Source organism: Balearica regulorum, chromosome 13, assembly GCF_011004875.1.
Source record: "Balearica regulorum gibbericeps isolate bBalReg1 chromosome 13, bBalReg1.pri, whole genome shotgun sequence".
NCBI classification, from domain to species: domain Eukaryota; kingdom Metazoa; phylum Chordata; class Aves; order Gruiformes; family Gruidae; genus Balearica; species Balearica regulorum.
The window spans coordinates 4,191,435-4,213,516 of record NC_046196.1 but is presented as its reverse complement, the minus strand read 5'-3'; the positions used below and the strand labels follow the sequence as shown (position 1 = coordinate 4,213,516).

General features: G+C 40.8%; 1 protein-coding gene across 1 annotated transcript; it reads right to left on the bottom strand.

The window, feature by feature from the left end:
* Window positions 1-2,802: 2,802 nt before the first annotated feature.
* On the bottom strand, window positions 2,803-21,665 carry KCNG4 (potassium voltage-gated channel modifier subfamily G member 4). Its single transcript, XM_010301358.2, has 3 exons — window positions 21,390-21,665; window positions 19,714-20,513; window positions 2,803-3,895 (listed from the first exon to the last, which is right to left on the bottom strand). The coding sequence occupies exons 2-3, from the start codon at window positions 20,461-20,463 to the stop codon at window positions 3,110-3,112; spliced, it is 1,536 nt and encodes a 511-aa protein (XP_010299660.1). The 5' UTR covers window positions 20,464-20,513; window positions 21,390-21,665; the 3' UTR covers window positions 2,803-3,109.
* Between the last annotated feature and the right edge of the window lie 417 nt (window positions 21,666-22,082).

Below are 22,082 nucleotides of genomic sequence, written 5' to 3'. Positions count from 1 at the left end.
AGCCCCTCAGTACTATTTAAATATCATAGAAAATTTGATTTTAGTCTGTGATCAAAACCCATCACTGTGTTTTGGTTCCAAGTCAGACCAGTAATTGGAATGGTCCCATACTGCATTTCACGTGATTCAGTCGCGCTCTGTCTGGTGTCCCTGACTGGTTTGCAGAGCTGGGTATCTATCGACTCCCCCAAACAAAGCAGCATGGTAAGGAATTTTGCAGGTCCCTTCATTATACATTAGAGCTGTTGCTATATCAAAGTAGCAATTAGAAGCTTGGAAAGAGATGTAATGCATTGGTGGGGGCTGAACAGCATGGTTTCCCCTGGATAATGGGTGCTGTTCCTCTGCTGCTTCTAGGATTTAGAGTCAAGGAAAAGGCTTTAAACTAAGAGAAGCTGGATGCCAGGCACCTAAACTGCTCTTTTAATTAAGTCTAGTTATGAAATGATATGATCTTGGCAACAACAATATCTGCTAATTGTAACTGCTTGTTCTGAATTTGTTACTCAGTTGAGTTACACAGGAACTAAATGTTCCTCTCAACATATTTTTTCCCTCCCTGGTAATACAATGAATCATGAAGGACATTTTCTGTGAAAGCTGGTGCAGCCCAGACCCAGCTATAGGAAGAGATTGTTAGAAATATGTGTTATGGTCCTGACTCTGCTGAAAGTACAAGCAATTACTTCACTGTTAGACACTGGCATTTTCTTGTTTGTTTTACCTCCATGTTTCAGCACATTCTTACATTGTGTTTTGGAAGAACTTACACAAGCTTAAATGCTTGACTGAGTCGAGGTTTGAATTGCTGTGAATTTGTATGGGTTATGTCCACAACCCCACCTACATCACAGAACCTGTTGGACATTAAGCTGTTATAAGTACTTGGGCAGTAAAAGCTCCAATATTTTTCTAGCTCTACATGTTTAGAGCAATATGGCTGGGCTAATTTTTCTGTGGGACCGTGTTGAACCAACTCTTGAGCTAGCAAAAAACCTGTTAATTAGAAAAAGCAAATCAGTTGCACTACCTGATTATTTTTATTTCCAAAGAGTGTGTCAGTGGGGAGAAAGGTCTTTTTAAAGATGTGGCTATTCTGCAACAGGATCCATGTTCTAGCAGGTAAAAAGCGCTGTCTTTGGCTCTGCCAGACCAGAGGGGCAGAAGTGGTCTGTGCTGGGTGTTGTGACAGTGTGCAATTTTCTCTTAAGAAACTGGAATAACTGTAAAGAAATACAGACTGCACCCAGACAAATGCAGGTGGCATCACCATGCGTAGGACCCTGGAGAAGTCTGCGTCATGGTCCAGACTGGGGTTGGATTTTGTCTGGTTTACCATCTAAGTAGTCCTACTATAGAGAATTGCTGGCAAAAAATAAATGCTAATTGCAAAAAATAAAAAATCAGATGGACCCGTGCATAAGCCAGCAGAAATTCCACCCTTTATGTGGCAAATATAAATGCCTGTCATCTAGTGTCGACTTGTTCCAATTGTGTTGGAACATCCCATCTATAATCTGGTACAATTCCTCTGGTTTAAATCATAGGGCCACTGGCAAGGTAAATCCAAGAGATGAATTTGTGGTACAAATTGTGCCAATAACTGTGCTTTTCTGTACTTTAGCTATGCAGCGCAGTGAGGATAGTGTCAAAAAACCAAGACTCCCAAATACCTGCATGAAGTTGCATAGCTCTGCAAGTGATGGTGTTTGATGTCCTCATGGGAGATGGGTCACAACGCCTGGAAGTACCCCGGGGCCCCAAACTGCACCGCACTGTGCAGGATTGGTCCCTGCCGAGAGCTGGAACTGAATGGGCAATTCACAGAGCTTTGCTCCATTGTGAGGTCGTCAGGACCTTGGTAGGATTTAAGAAATAGAATACTGAAAGCTACAGATCTGATTAAAAAGTAACTTAGGCCTTCATTCATCTCAGTACTTAAATACATGCCCAACATTGAACGTGTCAAAGTTCTGCGGGTATCAACAGGACTCCTCACAAACTGAGGGCCTAAACACACAGGGGTTTGCATGGACCCGGCCTTTGTGGCTTGGTATCTGTTTTCTCTAAAGGTCAGACTGGTAAAGATCATCTAGACTATCCCATGAACAAGCATTGTTGACTTCTGTGTAGTCCTATTAGTTTCTTCTGGCTGTACTTGGATACCTCAAATGGAGGGGCCATCCTACGTTTGCAATGGGAAATCATTCCCACTGCCTCTCTGGCCATCATTCACCTCGTTCTTTAGTATTTATACCTTTGGATACCAATGAGCTATCATCGAACTTTCAGTAACTCTATTTTCTTATCTTTTTTCCAGAGAAGCCATCACCATTCAGTAAAAAAGATAACACCAACTCTTGTTAATATGGTCAATAAGCTTGGGGTTTTTTATTCCTCATTATTATTTTAAATAAGTATATGAAAAAAAAGTTTGAAAACTTTTGCTGTCTAGTATGAAATGTTTGCAGACCGCAACTGCATTTCAAGCAATTCTCTTGCAAACACTATGTGTATTATACAATAGCAGTGCCATTTGTTATTTATAGATTGATCATCTGGCTACAGGCGAACTTTGAAAGCTTTCACATACAGTGCTTTTATTTTAAGCTTATTAGTGGCTTTAGATACAGAATTCGGCTTTGTATCAAGGTTTCTTCTGTATGCCTGGTGGATGAGCATTGTATAAACAACACTGGTGCGTAGCCCTGAAAGAATCCATTCTAATGCTTGGCTCAAGATGTTAATTGCGAGAACATTGGAAACTCAAAGGCAAGTAAAATAACAAGTGTATTTGTGCCAACAGAAGCTGTTTTGTTACTCGTTCAGTATTAGGTATTCAGCAAGATACATGACTGGCAGAGACAAAGTTTATTCTTATTAGTAATAGAGAAGAATATTTATTATTGAATAAACTCTGACTTTTGATACTCTCAAAACCTCCAGCTCCATAATGATGTGTTGGAGCTAACTGTGCTGGCTCGACTGCTTATTACACGTATGTGAAAATAGCATCATAACCTATGATGTTGCTTTGCTTTGTGTATTATGTTGATATACATACATGGATATTTCTATTCCTGGTTTTGGGAACATTTTACAACCAGGCTTAGTTCCCTGTGTAAATGTATTTGATTGGTGATGCCTGATCCTCCAGGATCAAGCTGTCTGTCTCATTGAAGGTGTCGCTTTCACCGGACTGATTGGCATTTTTTACTCTGTTTAGCCGAGACTGCAATCGTTCGTGTTCCTTTCTCAACTCGGAGTAGGAGTGGGAGAAAGTGTGGAATATTGATGTTGCAGGAAAAGACATGATGAGAATGCCACTGAGGATGCTGCTCAGAGCCACCATCTGGCCTGGGACGCTCCGTGGTACCATATCTCCATACCCCACAGTGGTCATTGAAATGATAGCCCACCAGTAAGAAGCAGGTATGCTTGTAAACTCAAGCACCTTCCCGGATTCGTTCTCAGCGAGATAGACCAAAGGAGAAAACAGAGTGACAGCCACGCACAAGAAGAGTAAAAGCAGGCCAAATTCCCGTGTGCATCTCCGAACTGTGAGGCCCAAAGTCTGCAAGCCCAAGGAGTGTCGGGCAAGGCGCATTACGTACAAGATCCTCAAGGCACGTAAAACCCGTAGCACCAAACCAACCTTCTCCAAATATGTGTTGCTGCTTGGCCTGTCATCCTCCTCATTTGAGTCATCCTCTGAGAAGATGAGGGAAATGTAATAGGGTGAAATAGCCAAGAAGTCAATGATATTTAGAGGTCCTTTGAAGAACTGACACTTGCTCCTTGCCTGAATGAATCGGAGGCAGAACTCCAGGGAAAACCAAGCCACACAGATGGTCTCTATGATGAAGATGTAATAGCACTTCTGGGAACACTCGCCCTGACACAAAAGAGAAAGAGAATTAAATAAAAGAACAGTCTGTGAACCAGCCTCCAAAAACACTAAGGAAGAAACAATACGTATCTGCTTGAGTCGCTGGTATCGGAAACGAACAAATCCTGGCTAGCAGGTAGTCGTATGGCAGCCATCTTTCAGTGATGTATTGATGATAATGAGCATGTGAAATATCTGAATGAACAGATATATCTACCTGCTTATTTTTATTATGTTGCTTCTTCCAGTCCAAATGAATGAAACTCGTCTCTGTATAAAGTCTTGGCGTGCAGCCTGTAAGTCCCAAATGAGTCCCACTTTCTGCTCTCAAACAGAAATTAATTTAAATTTGACTGGTTTATAAGCCTGTACAAAAATCAGTTTCTCTTCAAAAGAAAGATTAATGTTTGAATGTCTCTGTAAACTTCTGGTGCTGTTCAATGTATGCTGCTTTCACAAATGCTGTCTACTCTGGTGTAATTGAAAGTGATTTGGAGATACTAAGTTATGTGGATCCTTGGCTCAATTATGCCATATATAAATCTTGTTTCTTTCTGTACATGCAAATGTTTTAATCTAAAGGAAAATAAATACCCACTCAGTAGGTGAAACTTGCCTTGAAGAATCTTCTCACAGTATTGAGGCCGCATGCTACAAGCGATACTTTCTTGGTTTTGTTATCAAAGAAATTGCTTTAGTTCAACTACTTTGGATTCACATTTTTTATTTTCTTGAACTAAGCTTAAAAAATGAAACTTCTTTCAGCCTATTCCAGTGGAAGGAAAAGAAAAAAAAAAGGCAAGTGTAAATTAACTTGTAATTATTTGGTAAGCAAGAGACTACATTGAGCTTTGTCCTTTAGTGATGGGCAGCCACTGGGCTACCCCGGCCAAAGAGTGAGTTAAGGGGGACGCGCTGGGTACAGGGACTGCACATACTGCCTCCTTCATATGCACAGTGTCTGCGTACGGTGTGCCAATGGCAGAAAACAAACCAGGTCCTGCCACCGTTTTTTGCCTTACAGAAGATAACAAATAGTGGTGAAAGCAGCACGTGCTGCTTGGTAGCTGGACACCTCCCCCTGAGAGGAACGCGTTGTTTTTAAATACTGGTATTGCTGCTTTCTTACACACCCTATCCATCCTATTGATAGATACATTCCTGTACCTGTACAGAGCGTTAGTGTGTTCTGAAGAAACCTGGTCTTGTGATTGGACAAACGGTGGTTTTTTGCTTTTAAGCATTGTGACTGAGTCTGTTGAAGAATGGCACCTAGCAGGTACTTGTATGATACTTTCACAATGGCATGCTGCTATTTACCTTAAGTTCTTGCATCAGTGCAAATATTTGGATTACAGTTCTAATCCAAAACCAGTTCAAGTGAACTGGAGTCTTTCATGGACTTTGGCTGACTTTGAAGCAGCCTTGCATGCTTTTCTTCGCTGAGCAGGTTATCAACACGCTGGCATATGAAGTGGAGGGGCTTTGAATTTTTGGTGAAGATGAGAAATCTCAGTTATAACTGGGAACCAGATAAAGGGATTGATTAGTATGGCAACCCTTTGAAATTCTTTGGACTCGGAGTATGAGTTGTCACTGCATGTTCCAGAAAATCCAAATATAGAAGGTGGTAACTTCATTTTAGATTTTTAAGCTGCTTGAAAATTAATATTTAGCAAATAGCTCTTTCCAGCTACAACTTTGGTACATGAAGGCTTAGCCAGGTTAAAGAGTCTTCTCCTTGTATTCTTGCTGAACAGGGACTTGCACCTCTGAGATGTTCACAGCTGCAGATCAAGCAGAACTAGGGATGGTGGAGGAGGATCTGTGCAGAAGAACCACCTCCTTTGGGGAGTGCAGAGTGGCCAGGAATAACTGCAGACCCTTGGTTTGTGAAAGGCTTTTTTTGTAACTCTCAAAGTAAACATCGCAAAAGGTAACGAAGGTTTGGCCCCGCTAGAGTTATGCGTAGAGGATCAGGTCATAGCCCCATTTGAAGTCATTGCCGTGGCGGTGCCTCGAGTGCATTGATGTTTGCAGAGCTGCTGACTTGGCTTGATGAGACTGCGTAACACAACTCCTGATTGCAAGCAAGGTTTGCTTTTTCTGAGTTGTAAATTGTTTGTACAGGGCAGCCTGGACTCTGCACAGACCTGCCTATGGTCACTTTAGTGATGTGGCGTGTGAATTATTCATTGTTCCCATCAAGATTTATTTTATTTTTTGTTAACCGAGCTGAATTTCCAGTACATCTGTTACTTATTTACTGTTATACATTTACAGGTGACATCATCGCATAGCTTTCTCTATTCCTTCCTTGGAAAATACAAGAAAAGAAATTTTGTATGCTGGAAGTTTTAATCATTAAGATCTAGGGTGTCTTTTGAATTGAGTGTGAAATTTCAAGATGTAGGGTTCTAAGAACTGGTTGGGAGATTTTTTTTTTCCTTCTCTCTGTCCTTGGTTGCCTCAGTATTCCCCATGGAAAGTTATACATATTTAGAGAAAGCAATTTGTGTAGTCAGCTTCCTAAATGTGTATTTAATTTTTCAGAAGAGCATCCTTTAAATCAAATTTCTCAGGAATGTTACTGTGCATTTATTTTTCCTTTGTGCATAGTTGTGGATATAAAGGACAGTGAGTTCTCCCCTGTTAACATACTTTGTCTTTTTTATGTACTTTGCAAAAGACATTTCAGAAATGTTTGCATATGATTGGAACCACAGTCCCTTTTTCTACTGCAACAAACAAAAGAATGACAGTATCACAGTCTCTGACACTGTGACTAATGCAGAGGCTTCTGTGCTGCTTTTTTTTTTTTTTTTTTTTGGAAGAGACAAAAAAAAAAGGAGGAGGATGTGTTTACTTCAGCCATGCCTACACTATGTGAAGGCATGCAGGAAAACCAGCCCAGTGTGTCTCAGAGGGAACTGATTTATCCATGCGGTACAGTAGTTCTGTATGGAGGTGACTAACTCAAGCCCTAGAAATAACGCAGCCGGGCTACCACCTCGCTGCCCAGCAATTTCACTCCGTTACATAGTGTAGATGTACCGTGATTTAGTCAATCCGTATAGAACGTCTGCCAGAAACTTCCAAGCCTTTTTCTCTGCCTTTCTGCTTATTTCTCTATCACTGATGTCTGAAAAGAGAGTGTAAGACTCTCTATGGATTTATCTCTATGGGATTTAATGGGTCATTGATTTCACACTGAGTGTGAGTTTGTATGTGTGTGTTATATATTGGGAATATTTGTATATGTTATGTAATGTATGTGACATAGTTTAGATAGAATATTCCTCTCTAATCTTTTTGAAGATTCTTCATTATGTTGAACATCCCATTCAAAAGCAGCAAATATTGGAATGATGAGAGGGGAAAAAAAGAAAATATTAAATACCAAAGCCAATTTCTGTTTTGCCCAGTATTTTTGATGATTGTAGACCTCAGAGTGCTTTTTGTTCCGCTTATAAATGTCCAAAGAGCAGGTGGAATAACACATTAACTTCAAATACTACATTCTTACCAAAATTCGGATGCCTCTATGTCAGTGGTAGATTTCAAATTTGCTGTTGTCACCAAATTCCTGTCAGATGTCAGTTACTTTCAGTGAACTGGCAAATTATGGGCCAAATACTGTGATCCATGAAAGGGTTTTTTTGCATAAATGGCCAATAAAGGAGTTTCTGTGCCACAAGGACTTCTATGCATTTCCTCTTTCTGAACAAAGCAAACACATTCAGGAAATTCTAGGGATCAGTGTCAATGCAAAACACAACTAACTGCAACGTATTTTGGGTGGGCTTTTTCACCAAAACCCTCTGTGTTTTACGCTACCGTAGCATCAGTACTCAAACTATCATCAACTCTGACGGGAGAACAGTTATCACAAAGCCTAGTGGTGAGTGAGTATCTAACTCTTTATACCTCATTCATCCTGCAGACTTACTTTTGAACAATGCAAGAATTTGTCGGGATTTATGGTACTTGTCTCTAGCTGAAAATCTATAATGTATGATATAAATGTAATAAAATGACTGCCTGGTATTGATCTTACGTATGAAAAGAGCATTTGGCTCAGCAATGAAGGAAACAGTATTTTGTATATACTGTTATATATACAGTATATATAACAAGATATATACTGAGCCTGATGCCCGAAATACTGAGTGATTTCTTAAATTTATAAACCACCTCAAAGAAGCAAAGTGGCTGTTTCAAACTTCTGTACCACCAGAGATAATAAGCAATTCATGCTTCCTTTTCATTATTGCCTTCCACTGTATAAGGCAATGGCTCATTTTCTGGGTTCTCTTATGCATTGCAATTTTTATAGTGTTACAGTAAAATTGCTCGGTTTAGGATACTTCTGTTAACTTCTCTTTAGAGATGAAAAACTAGGCTCATAATAAAATCTAAGAATTGCAGTACTGGGTCCAGTTATCCCAGTGCCCTGTTCCAATGGCCTGAGAAAACAGATGCCCAAGGCAAATCTTCTGGCTTCTATTTTCCACTCCAGAGCTTCCTGCGCCGAAGGTGGTGTTCGTGTAAGCAGACTGACTTGCTCCTCTATAAAGTTTGGCCATTTCTTTGTCTGCTGCCTATCACATGGACACTCACCTCTGGGCTTTGAACTAGGTTCCCATTAGTTTATTCTGATGCCCTTGAGCTCTGGCCCTGGAAGGAACGCTGGCTACTTGATTGACGCTGACTCGTTTCCCACCATTTGCACGTTTGTAGACCTCCGTTGCAGCCGCTGTCGTAGCTTGTTCCCATCCTGAGGAATTCTGCCTGCCTTAGTCCTTGCGTGAAGTCGTTCCATCCTTGTTGCCTTTCTCTGGACCTTTTCCTTTTTGAGGTGGAAGGGACTGGGACTGCAGTTTTAAAGTGTGGGTTAACTGTAGGTTTGTATGGTCAAATTTATATATTTTATAATCCGTATTCACTAAATTTTCCTCTTTATTGTGTGCTCCTTGCGAAAGTTTAAGCATGTTGGATCTGTGTAGGGACAGTGCTTGGAATGTAATATTCCTAACAGTGAGAAATTCTGTGACTCTGGTATGTGTTACTGCTGCTTTCTTGCAGTTCCTTTTCCCAACGGATCTGAGGTTCGGGAATTCAGCACCTCTGAGGCCAGGACTGGCCAGGGTAATGTGTGGCGGCTAAATCTCAGACCTCAGTTGCACATCTGAGTTTATAGAAGAGTAATGTATTCACTAACTGTGAATTCAAGCTAAATGAACTTGAGATATGTGCCACTTACAAGATAAAATAAATAAGATAAATTTCCTGGCAAAGTGCCCTCTTAGTTTACCAGGAGACATTAGTTAAGGCATAGTGACATCCAGGATAATAAACAAAACCAGATCTCAGAGTTATGCTGCACTAACCTATCTTACAAGAGATATAAATCTCATCTAGTGAAAATAATATCTTTACATGCATCAATAATTGTAGCAATGCCCAGAGAAACTGAATCAGAATTTCCCCTGTGGAACATATATCTTGTCTGTCCACCTTGTTTTTCAGATGCAACTCACTTTGTTCCATTTTCTGGACAAGGAAAAAATGTATAGGTAACTGGATGAGAACTATTCTTATGCCTTCAGGATCTGCTCTGCGTTGCCCATTTGCGTCTCACTTGGTTGTACTCTAAGACACTTTATAATTAAAATCCACTGTGGAAAACTTGTTCTGAATCACTACCGGATCTGCCAATTAATTTCCTCCTGCCAAAGATTTACCCCAATACCTTTTGCAGTGGATATTTACCCTTTAGACCATTGTAAGGTGTTTTTTCATAAAAGCTGAAGGAAACACAAACCAGAGCAATAACTTCTATTTTGCACATTGATTGCACACTGCGGTATATAAAACTGTTATAAAACTGTTGGAGGGTTCTGAGCATTTGAACCTGAGTCTGTCTGGCCTGTTAGCAGCTGAGGGCTGTGTTGCACGGTGATAGTAAGGGTTTCGAGTTTTACCTCTGGTCCCCTCCCCTGTATCAACCAGAACAGATCTGCTCTTTCTGATTCTCTGCAGAGCGCTGTGGAAATCAGTGGCACAATTTTGATGGCAAGGTAGGGGCTGACTACTTGTCAGCAGGCTAGCAAAGTTTGGCACTTCTCTGGAGAGGAGTATTATGTCTTTGCCTGCTCTATACTGTGGCTTTGGACTCTTCGTGTTTTGTTACTGATTCTTAAAAAACACCAAACAAATCCTTTATAAGCAATTTCCAGCTGAAATGATCTGAAAACATCAGAGGGAGGCACGTAAAGGTTCCCTTAAGCTGAGGAAAAATGGGGAAAAAAACCTGCCCTTGGCATGATTGACTGAACTTCTGTGGAAGTCATTGGCAGCAACCTGAACCTGTTTTCCATGGCGTGTGATTTGGGGTTTCACGCAAATAGATAGGGTAGAGTCTGAGACATAAGGCAGGCAAACCTGCAGCATTTCTTATGATCTCCTTTCTGTGCTTGCAAATTAACATCGTTCATGGTGACATTAGTGATTTTAAGTGGTTCTCGTGTCAAATAATCTATTTCCTAGTTAAATGGTGAAAGTTGCAGCAATGCTTGTAGAACACTTTGCTAATAAGTACTGCTAGATCAGTATATGGATTATTTCAGAATCACGTCATCCCTACAGACATTAGTATTTTCAAAGCTTTAGAATGAAAATCAACATCAGCATTATGTATATATGCTGCTTGTACAGCATACTTATGAGAAAAACAAGTAATATTCTTTATGAAGCCAAGTTGATAAAAGTCCTTGAACCCAGCTAGAAGTCATGATTGAACCACTGTATGCAAACACTGTTATTCCCAGTGCATTTATGGAAACCAGCTGGCTCATCATCATAAAACAAACGAGCGACGGACAGGATCTGAAACCTCTTCCCAGCTAGATCCACGCTAGATGTAGATGATTGCTTCCAAGCAAAGGCTGTTTTGGTGTTCAGTCACCCATACTAAACAGTCTCAAAACAAAGCAGGGAAGGAACTCATAAAGCAATATGCATGACTCTTCTTGAGACCTAAATGGGAGTTTCCTTAAACACAGGACCTGGACCTGCTTCATACTCTGCAGTTGAAGGATAGGCTGCCAGAACTTCATCTTTCACTCCAGAATCATGCCCTGGCAGCGTGGCTGATGCAAGGTCACAATTCACATCTGCTAAACCTACCCATGCGTGTCCAGATTTTATCTGGCACGTTCATATACAGCCAGTTACTGCTCAGATCCTTCTCTCTGATCCACACGCTGCTTTGTGCACAGAGGCCAGTGTCCACTGAAGTGGTAGCAGATGGGATCAGTCTGTATTGTGGCTATTGACCTGGCTTCTGCCTGCTTTGTGCTATCCAACGCTTAGCAGAGAGGCTTATCTCAGCAAGACTGCTCTTCTTGCAGTCTGGCCTTTTGGCCCACTCACAGAAAAAGCATTCAGCCCTCTATGTGGAGGATTCAGAAGCAAAACTCTCAGAAATTTTCCTCTCTAAGCCCAGGGTTGACATTTTCTGTGCAGGGTGCTGTGTTCCAGCCTTTTGCACTTCTCAAGTTTATACATGGGTACTGCATCCTGGTCTACAGCTTCTCCCCAGGCACTTCCCTCTGTGGAAAAAAATACAAGCTAATGTAGTGAAAAAACCAAACTTCAGTTCTTGCTCTCGCCTGCCCACAAATCCAAGGCGGTGGGTCTACGGGTGAGACTACAAGTGTAGAGAGTGGTTAGGCAGAGGCAGGCCAAGACTCAGTGTAGGGAACAGACACCTAGCCGGGCCCTGGCTGTTCTTACCCCCGTCTGCGGTGGGAAATGAAGAGATGCAGGGGAGAAATCCCTTTTGGCTGTAAAATGATGTCTGGGCTAGGAAGCGTTGTGCCAGCCTGTGTTCCCTGCGTACCTGGAGCTGTGGGATCCAGCTGCAGTGCTGCAGGTACTGCTGAATCACTGCGACCGCATTGCTGCTATTATTTGAATAATTAAACCACGCTCTGCCGAATCAAATGATGGTTAGGGAGAAGTCAAAAACCCTATGTTATGGATCACTTCAGTACTTGGATTTATGGTTACAGACTGATGCAATACAATCAAAAGGTTTACAGCCTGCTGAGAAAGAGACTGTAACCTGATTTACAGAACGATGAGCTTGTTAAAGGAGTGCTGAGTGTTCTGATCACAGAACGATTTCCCACTCGCTTACTTGATGGGAAAGAAGCCTGGACTTATGAAAACAATCACTACAACTAATACATTTGAGGAAACTAAACTAATATTGGGATTATATAATGTGGACAGAAGAAAGAACGTCGAAGGAAATTATTATCTCTGTATCCAACACATAATTGTTTCCTCTGGGGCAGAAGTGTAACTAAAATAAAATATTTCAATTAACTTCTAAGCTTAGCTCCTTATTCTGCAAACACCGTGAGAATCAGCCTGAAGAATCTGAATTTGATTTAAAGCAATTGGTGACCCCAGAGTGTTTGTGTTAGGAGAAAGATGTGGAAGTATTATCTTTTTCTAGTAAGAAATTTAACAGACTTCAATTTGTAACTGTGAAGAACAATCCAGTCAAAATGACAAAGTATTTATCTGGGACTTAGGAGGATGACCTTCAATTTCCAGTTTTGCTGCTGGTCAAAGCATCTGCCCTGTTACTGTTTCTTGTCTGCTTCTTTCCTCGCTGCATTGTAAGTTCTTTGGAGCAGAAACTACTTGTTATTGTACCTGTGTAGTACAGGGTGTGCAGTGGGGTCCCAAATAACGGTTGAATTTCTTATAAGGGAAAATACTAGTGCTGACAGGAGGTGCTGACGCTGTGGGAGTAAACACAACTTATGCGGTTCATAGCCCTGATGCTGCAATGAAAATAGCAATTAGATTTTCTCAGAATTAAAATACGAGATTGTGAATTTGACTGCAACAGTAGACTGAAGAGTCCTCAAAGATTTCCATCATGTTCAAAGAGGAATTTCTAAAGCCCATACAAATTTGGGTGGTTATTTATTTTTAATACTCATCACGTTATTGCTATGAACTTGGAGGATGCATTGATTTCAAATAGCATTTTCCGAAGATAGAGTGCCTCCCTCAGAGGAAATCCCCATCTTCCCATTTATTAAATAATCATCTGTGCTGAACCCCTTGAAGGGTTCAGTCAAGTGGAGGAAGGTGAATGGGATTTTTTCCTAATGTAAGCATTACAGACTTGAAAGCAGCAAAAGGGAAAAGAAAGCACGATTCCCAGGAAGACATGTGCTGGCACACAGGATAGCAGTCGATTGCCTGCCCGCTGCAGAGCAGCTGGAACAGCTGGGTGTCCCCGCAGGAGAGCGTGCAAAGCCAGGAAACTTAGTGCTGTTGGGATACAGCCAAAACTGGATGACCATAAGGGAAACTAATAATGTCTAAGTGTGCTTTCCGAACGCTGGACCTTGTACTGGCAGAGCCAGCTTTTGAAAACCACGCAGAATCCATTTACTCACTCAAGTGGAGTGTCCAGACTTACTAAAGAAAATTGGGTTTTGTGGCAGCGAGAGTAAGTTGAGGCACGGACGTTCGGCAGCGTCCGCCCCCACTGGTGCCCCTCTTTGGGTGTGGAGAGCAGGGCTTAAGTAATGTGAACTTCACCGATGATGTACGCATTAGATTTAATGCTGAAATACACAATTTTGTTTGCGGATGCTTGGAAAATAGTTGCTAATAATGTGGAACTCTGAAATCAGAGTCTTAACATAATGGTGCAATTTCAAGGTCAAAGCTTTTCACGTTACTGAATGGATATGCAGAACAAAAGAAGGCAGATTCCATAAAGTAATCATTTATATATATATATATCAAAGTCCAAGGCTTGAATTTTCTGATTTCTGTTGTTTCACGGCTTCTAATTGCTTATGTTTTTATTCAATTGTTATTAATTTAACTGATTCAAGCCACAAAATTATGTTAGCTGGATTCTACTGTGCCGAGTACACCTAGCAGACTGGGAGGTTTCTGGTGCTTCACTGAAGCACATTTTCCTACTTTAAAATGCTGCAATACTTTCATTGCTGATCCAAATGGTTAGAAGAAATCAGAATTGTACTAGATGACTGTGTAATTTAGGACAGTGAGTGTCCACAGTCAGTGTCCTGAAAGGAACCCGGAAAAATGTACTGAGCAGATGCACTAAAACCAAAGGACATCCAGCTTTATGTTGTTCCAAGTAATTTCAAGTCATGTGTATATACCAATATATTTATAAATAGGCATGCACACATACACCTTTGTAGTCTTACACTTTCCAATGAGCATTAGAAGTATTTCTGAAAGTCAGGATTTCATTAATCTCTTTGCAATAGAGCAAATCATTCTGGGCCGTGCTTTGTGTGATGTATTGGAAGGTAAGTTTGAACAGCAAGTCACTGTGAAAGACCCCTGCTTTTCAGGTGTATTCTGACTAGTGCCCAACTTCATTACTAGTACTCTGTACTAGTCATTGAAAAATATATTTGTCAGCAGGAATCATTTTGCCCTGGCTAATCAGCTAGAAAATTCTTTTTTGATTGGTATTTAGATGCCCTTATTTAAAAGCTATAAAAATGGTTGCCAGCACTATCTGTCAAAATCTGGCTGTCGTATTCAATTTACCAAAGGCGATTGCATCCAACAGTTGGCCAAATTACGCTTTGATGGAGAGTCTTATCTTTGCAGACTACGTGAGCAGCAGAAGTAAGTTTACACACTTCTCAGTGACACTTTCCATAAGGATTATTATCTCCTCCCCAAGGAGGAGGATATAACCCAAGTTCTTTGAGTTTCCCTTTAATAAGTGTGCTAGAGATACTTAATGTTACCTGCAGGTTATGGGCAGGGTTGGAGCTTTATGTTGGAATGCCTTTGTAAGGGATTTAATAGCTCGACTACTGAAGGTATACCTCTTGAAAGCATATCTTCACATACTGGACTGGCTAGATATAAGTCAAAGTGAATTGTTAGAATTGCGCTGTGGCAATGACAACCCTGATGAAACAAATATCTTGTTTGATTTTCTTTCTCTTCACAGAAAGATCAATAAATTGTTTTTTCTCCTATAAAGTAAAATTACTCCACTTTGAGAGAAAATATGTTTCTCGGCAGTTTCCTTAAGAGTACAAGCCAAATAGGCTGGTTTTAGTATCACACAGACAACATCAGCAACATCAAACATTGAAAAACGTAAGTCAGGGCCCTGAGAATAATGGTATAGAATGAAAAAATCATTTTAAAATGATTCTATATATTAGGTACTGGGCTCTTTTTCTCTCTTCATGTTTTCTGGATTCTCAGTGCAACCAGAGACTAAAAACTTACTCTTTTAAGAGGAATCAGGAATGGGAGCTTTAAAAAAAAAGAAAAGAATATTCTAAGTTGCAAGATAAAATCATTAGATCTGACAATACCAGTTACAGCTTATGTTGGCTATGTTTCATTAGGTTATATGCAATACTTAAAGGAATTAGAAGCTTCTCAAGGTCAGTTAAGAGCAAATTAAAAAATTAGTAGTAGCAAGGTCTGCAACTCACTGATCACCGGAGAAGAGAGGGAGAGCAGAGAACAGACATTTCCTTCTCTCTCAAACCACACTTACATGTGGTTTGTTGGGAGCCGTCTGCACTGGGAGAAAAGGATTTGGTTGTTGCCGGTGCTGAGAGACAGGGAATGGAAATGTCTGGGGTTTCCTTCTCTTCTTTTTTCCCTCTGACCTTTATTCGCTTGCCTTCCTGAAGACAAGACCTTGCCGTATCCTTTCTGCTGAGTCATTTCTCTAGAGGATGCCAATTTTGGAGACTCATTAAAAGAAATATCTCTTCCTAAAGAAAATCCCAAGAGTGCTTCAAAGCAGTCTACCTGTCCAAGCTCTTCTGCGGTGGTTTTATTTCTGTAGTTCTCCTGTATAATTATGTTTTTTTCCTGTGGGTTAGATGTGCCGAGCAGTGACTATTTCAGTTACACCTCTTGGATACTGATTGTAACTCTTACGTGGGACTGGGACTTTCAGGGCACTTTGATGAGACTTTTGCCTTGTCTCTAGTGGGATGATCTTAATTCCTCTGTTCGAGGGAAATACTGGTAGATTTTGGCCCTTCAGCTTTCTTATGCTCTCTATATGGTCTGTGAGTCAGATTTGTAGTTCTCTCAGGCTGCCCATTCAGATCAATAATAAACAGAGTTCCTCACCTCCAAATATCCCTTTTTTTTGGTCTTTCCATACACATGTGCCTTGATTACTACACTTTGGTGATACTATATTTGCTTCCTTACTGAAGACAGTTTGGTCTCCATAAAGAACAGATGCGAATATCCTAGATAAGGATGTATTGCCATTGGAGGATGTGACATTTCCATTGTTTTATGTCCAAATAACATAATTTGTTACTAAAGAGTCCTCTTTCCTTAGCATCATGTATGATAAATCCTTTTGTGTATGTTTCTTGGTTGGACTTAAACTTGAGATCACTAGAGCTATATGTTTACTGCTCTAGAGTTTTCCTGAGCTTTTCGCCTCCTTCACCTGGGGCTGTTCCCTCTGGGTTGGGATTCACGGCAGGTGCTTGTATGATACAGAATTTGCCCATTTATCTGTGGTTTTCTTTCATATCTCTAATGAGGAGGTTCCTAAATGTCATTTGACGTATTCTAGGGTATGCGCATGGTATCAATTACAATAACTCATTCTTTATTTTACTTTTGGTTGTATTCCTGTCTTTAAGCTAACCCTCCCCTCCCTTTTCTGCTGCCCATGGAGATGGCTCCTTCCCTCCTCTCTGGTTGCCAGGGTGACTGGGCTTCCCTGATGCGGATGCTCTTGCCTTGGCTCCTTGCCATCCCTCTCCGGGAGACTGGAGTTTTCACTTTCCCTCGGATGGGGAGGACTCCCGTTTGCTCTTCTGCCTGCCCAGGCAGCAGCTATTCTCCCTTCCAAGCAGCCCTGGTTTAGCAACTGTGATCTCATGTGCCTGCAGGGTGGGATCAGCCAAGCCTCTGAGAAGTCACCTTGTATTATTTTTCCTGGTTTTTTGTTTGGGTTTTTTGGTTGGTGGTTTTTTTTTTTTTTTTTTGGAATCTGATCCTTCTCCTTGAGCTGGAGTCCAGCCAGTTCTCATTCTCTTAATGTGACTGTGATGATGAGAAAAAGGACCCTAGAGTGGTACATATGCAGCAGAGGTAAAGCCTTTTTTATTTGTATTTCAGAGTGGATAAATTCAATTTCCAGTGTTAGTGACATTGGAAAATGATCCTTGCAGTACTTGTAAGCACATTTATGCATAGAGGTTTTGCCAAGCTTTAACTCAGAAATGAATAAACCTCAGGATACCGCATCTTTGAATTCAGGTGTGGAATTACAGATTGTTCAGAAACTTTATTGAAGGAATTTGACTGTGTTTTGTCACTGAGCAGATAGATATCATGTGATCTTTATGTTCAGCCCAAAGAGCCAAAATTTCAGATTCCGTGTGCCTGTCCCAGCTTGCTGGTAAATGTGGCCCCATCTTGGAATCACTGTCAGAGGTCAGCCAGTGAAAAATTTTGAGTTACAAATCAATGTAGAGTTGCAATTGGCCTGAGTACAATTCAGCCGCAGCCAAGAAGTAGTATTTTTAGTCAATTAAGTTCTCTGAGTTATTTGTCCAGTTCTAGCTAAAATGTTCTTCTGAGATCCCAGTAAGAAAATCTTAGGTGTTGCAGGCTGAGAATTTAGGGATGGAAAAACTACTATTTAAAAGTTCATATTCTCTGTTTTTCCACAAGGCATGAGTATTCTGTCTCATATATCCTCCTACATTTCCTCTGCCATCGTTTTAAATGATTCAAATAATAGAACTTTCAATACTATGTTGTATGCTTCTGGGACACAATGACAAAGTGCATTGTACTGGTGCTGTGAGCATATGTTACATAATGTTTCCAAATATTTGGACAAATGTGGTCCTTTGCTCAAGTTCATCCTTCATCCTGTCCTCTGCACTTTAGACATGCCTGCTTTTGAGCTTGTTTCAATCCAGTTTGCTTGTTTTTAAAGTAGTGATATATATGCAAATCTCTAAGTAGTAATATCATCTGTGGTTTATAGGAAATCCAGGAACAGCAGCTACATTGCAGCTACCAGATACACTTCTAACCCTCAACGTGCTTCCCTTTCTAACATGCAGTTAATTATTTTTAAAACACACAACATATTACATCTAGCCGAGCTCTGAAACATTATGTGCTTGTTCTTTTGCATGAAAAGTGTTTATAAAAGCTTTTTCTGCAGTGGTTGGAAAACAAGATAAAATGCATCGGGCTACTTCCATTAACGAAGTTAGTAGGAAGCACTTGCTGGAGCAGTTTGTAATGTTTTTACATCTAGCTGTAAGAAGGATGTTCTATATTTAAAGCACTTCCTTGGAAGAAGCATTGGAACAGCATTACAGATTTTCCTGCCAAAAGTGATAGCTGTGGAAGGCTGCAAAAGCACCAGACTTATTCCTGAAAGGTAACAGTCTTCCTATGCAAATGTAAGTTAATATTCAAGGGGAACAGGGAATGATCTTAAATTTCAGCCTTCTGTGCAGTCCTTAGTTTTATTCAAAGACATCAAATACCATGACATATCTTCACCGTGACTGTGCTGCTTTGAATTACTGCTTGAGCAATAAAATATATACAGATTTTTGTATCGTGCGTGCCATGCTGTGCTATAAATGTAAAAATTACTTTATTCGTCAATATACAATACTCCCAAGAGTGTTTTGTCTTGTAGCAGAGGTTGGGGCAGGGAGTTTATTTGACCTGAGTTTCATTAACACTTTTGGAAGGGCAGTTTGCAAATGAAGTGCAGGATTCATTAAAGAGATTAGTCAAGGTTATTTGATAAATTTGGACATTACTACACCTGAAATACCTTTACACTGTTAATTTTCTCTGTTTTACTGTTAGAATAACAAATCTTTAAAATTCTGAAATGTTCACAACAATGTTATAGAGAAGATCCTTTATGTATGATACAGGCTTGATTTATTTGCCCTGAATTACTGTGAATGAATGACTTGAAAAGGGTTTAGATGCAGTTAGCAGTTCGGCTACTATTTGGCGCTACTCTTACAGTATGTACATATATATGTGGGCAAATACAGAATGCTATCAGCATGGAATTATGATTTTTGGAGGCACAGGTTTAAGTGTCAGTATCTGCAAGAATAGTTCACATATCTCTCATCCTTTAATCTTTACGCAACTCTTGAAATGTAACGTTATTCTGGGGGAAAAAATAATGATTATTTCTTCCTCTTTAAAGATTTGACTTAATTATCACAAGGAAAGACACTTGGCTATTTTTAAAAGTAAAGATGTCAGAGCAAAATATTTCTTTAGCTGATGTGTCCAAATGAGAGATTGCTTGTAACTAAAGAGTAAAGCATGTTGAAAACTCCACAATGTGAGGTTGAGAGTCTCAGTGCTAACAAGTTAATATAACTTACACTAACAACTGCTTCTTCAGAAGCAAAATAATGCTGTATTAGAGAGCTGCAGTATCTCTTCTGTCCAGAAATTCTTTCCTGTATTTTAGCTGATGATTCTTAAAATATTTTGTTCACATTATTCTTAGTTGAATATCACTTTGAAACTGATAGAAGTAATTTAAGCCATTGTTGCATTTTCTGTTACAGACCATTTCATTACCAGTGACAGTTTTGAACCTCATCGCTATGGATTTTCTTTTTATCTTTTATCTCTTTTTATCTTCTTACTGATGTAAGCCTAGCAAGACAAACAATTTTCTTTTAATTCTGTAGTTATACCAGTTAAAAAGGACTTACCCTGTCTTCTTCAGCTCTTAAGTCTGGCATTGTGCTAACACAAAGGCTTATAGCTGTGGTGGCCACAAAGAGAATGGAGAGACAAGCAAAGACTTTGCCTGGGAGTCCTGACTGGGGATTTTCTACCATATCTCTGAGTCTGTTCATAAACTGTCCAAATTTGGTTTTCTCGTCCAAGACACACGCAGCTTCTTTGCTCCTCCGGAGGTCCTCTTCTTTGCGTACCTCGGCTAACTCTTGAAGTTTTTGAAATAGTTTTCGAAAGCAGCAATTCTCCAGGTTGGATTCCTCAATCCCCCAGTATCTCAGCTCCTCCTGAAAAGACAAGGCACACATGTCTCTTAAGAGCATCAGCTTCCCTGCTGCTAGAAAGCTGACAATCATCCCAAAAGCATTGGGGTTCCTGTCAAAGAAGAACTCATGGGTGTCTTCATCGTAATCGTCACACAGCTGAATTATTTCTTCATAGCTGCTGCAAAACTTAAGTTTGCTCAGTCTGGTCAGGGGAAATTCATCTAAAGTACTCCACGGTAGCAGGTACTTGATGCCTCCAACATTGATCATGATCTCTGTTTTTAGATCGACTGCAGAGACTTGATCAGGATGGTAAATCCTCCTGGCTCTTTGGTAATGGACCCCTTTGACAGAAGGGGTTTCAACGGAGACAGGAAAGAAGTGGCTCAAGGAATTACAAGAAGTGTAGCTAATGTTACTATAGTCTTGGTCACTGCCTCCGGAGAGAATAGGCATCTCTAAGAGTTCTCACTGGGACATCCGAAATGGCATCAGAGAAGGGTTATCTGTCAGCCGAAAGATACGGGAAGGAGGAGAGAACACAGTAGAGGTTATTGCAAGAGAAAAGGTGTTTCAGGCTACTTTCCTAAATCACAAAATTAACGAGTGGCTGTTTTGTAAGTAAAAGTCACCTCTATGCTTCTTCCTAAAATCTGCAGCCTGCGAATGCGATTTGCTTTGCAGCCTCATTGGTTGTCTGGCAACACAGACACAGAGGAGAGCTAAAGCCTCATTCATAATTATCCCGAAGGCTCGGATGCCTGCAAATCCAAATGTGAACAGATCGGTCGCTTCTCTGAGCGGATCTCGGTCATCGTTAGATTGTTGTATTTTCCGGTGGTTGCCGCTTTGCTTTCTTATTTCTATAAACCCTTAAATGCACGCTAACTCAACTAAGCTGCTTCATAGTTATTAGAGTTAGAGGGGTCAATTACCTGCCGTCAGCTGGATGCAAAGTTCCTAATTGCTTTAACTCGAATGCTCTGATTGCAGTTCCTCTTCCTTTCGCTGCACGCCTGTTTTGCCTGCCTCTCAGGCGTATTGCAAGGATTAGCTAGTAGGTGTTTGTAAAATGCCTTAAGAGGTAAAGTGCTGTATAAATGATGGCTGTTCTTATCAACCCGGTCTCGTGTCTCTGCAAATTACTGAGAAGATAGAGGGGAACATTTGCCCACCCTGGAGAAAACTTTGTTACACAGACAGAAAGCAAAGTATTTTATCAGCTCGGAGGGGGGAGCAATTGAAAGACACCCCTCCTTCACTTCCCCCTTTTGGGAACAAACCCCTGGTTTTGTTCACAATCTCTAAAGATTCAAAGGCATTTATTACCCCAAGTCAGTGAACTGCAAAAATTGCAAGGAAACTTCCCCAAAGTTACTTACCACCGTGCCACGGGCTGCTGCCCGGTGCCTGGCTTCCCCGCAGGTGAAGTACACATGCCGCAGACTGATCGGCTGTCCTCTGAGTTACAATCCAGCAGAAAGACCTGGGGATATTTTACGGTATTGATTACATGAAAAATCACTATAGCACTCTGGAGATCGCAGTCTTTTTCCTCCTTCTCTTTCTCTTCTTTCCTGGAAGGGGAAAATATTCCTATGTGTTCATGTACTGTATGTTGTACTAAGAGATCCTTTGCAAAGAGACAGTGTCCTAAGTGGCAGCTCCTCTTCTGGACTCTTGGGGCTTCCTGGTGAAATATGCTGAGTGAGAGCTGGTGGATCCTGCCCTCTCCCTCTCTCTCCTCTGTTTCCCTTGGGACTGTCAGTGTGGTCCTGGAAGAGGAGGGGAGAGGGAAGGGGGAAGGGCTTAGAAATAATCTCTCCAGCATCCCTCTGTCTATTCAGCAGGCAGCAGGCAGCAACTGGGTGAGAACATGGAGTACAAGGACAGTCACCGACTAATGAGGTTTAATAATAAGTAAATTCTGGCAAACCTACTTAAATAAAACAATTTCAGTGGCTATTAACTCCTTCCATTGTAGTCATACCACAGTCGTTTGCTCTGGAGACAGCAGTCAGATTCCTCAGGAGCAGTTTCCATGTCCTGCATCCCTCTTGAAACTGAGCTTTGCT

Bases quoted from the DNA above. Each gene is read 5' to 3' on its own strand.
- KCNG4 (XM_010301358.2), bottom strand. From the start codon at position 20,463: ATGCCTATTCTCTCCGGAGGCAGTGACCAAGACTATAGTAACATTAGC. The intron at 3,896-19,713 runs GTAAGTCCTTTT...CTTTTGTGTCAG, and splicing joins TAAGAGCTGAAGAAGACAGG to GGCGAGTGTTCCCAGAAGTG.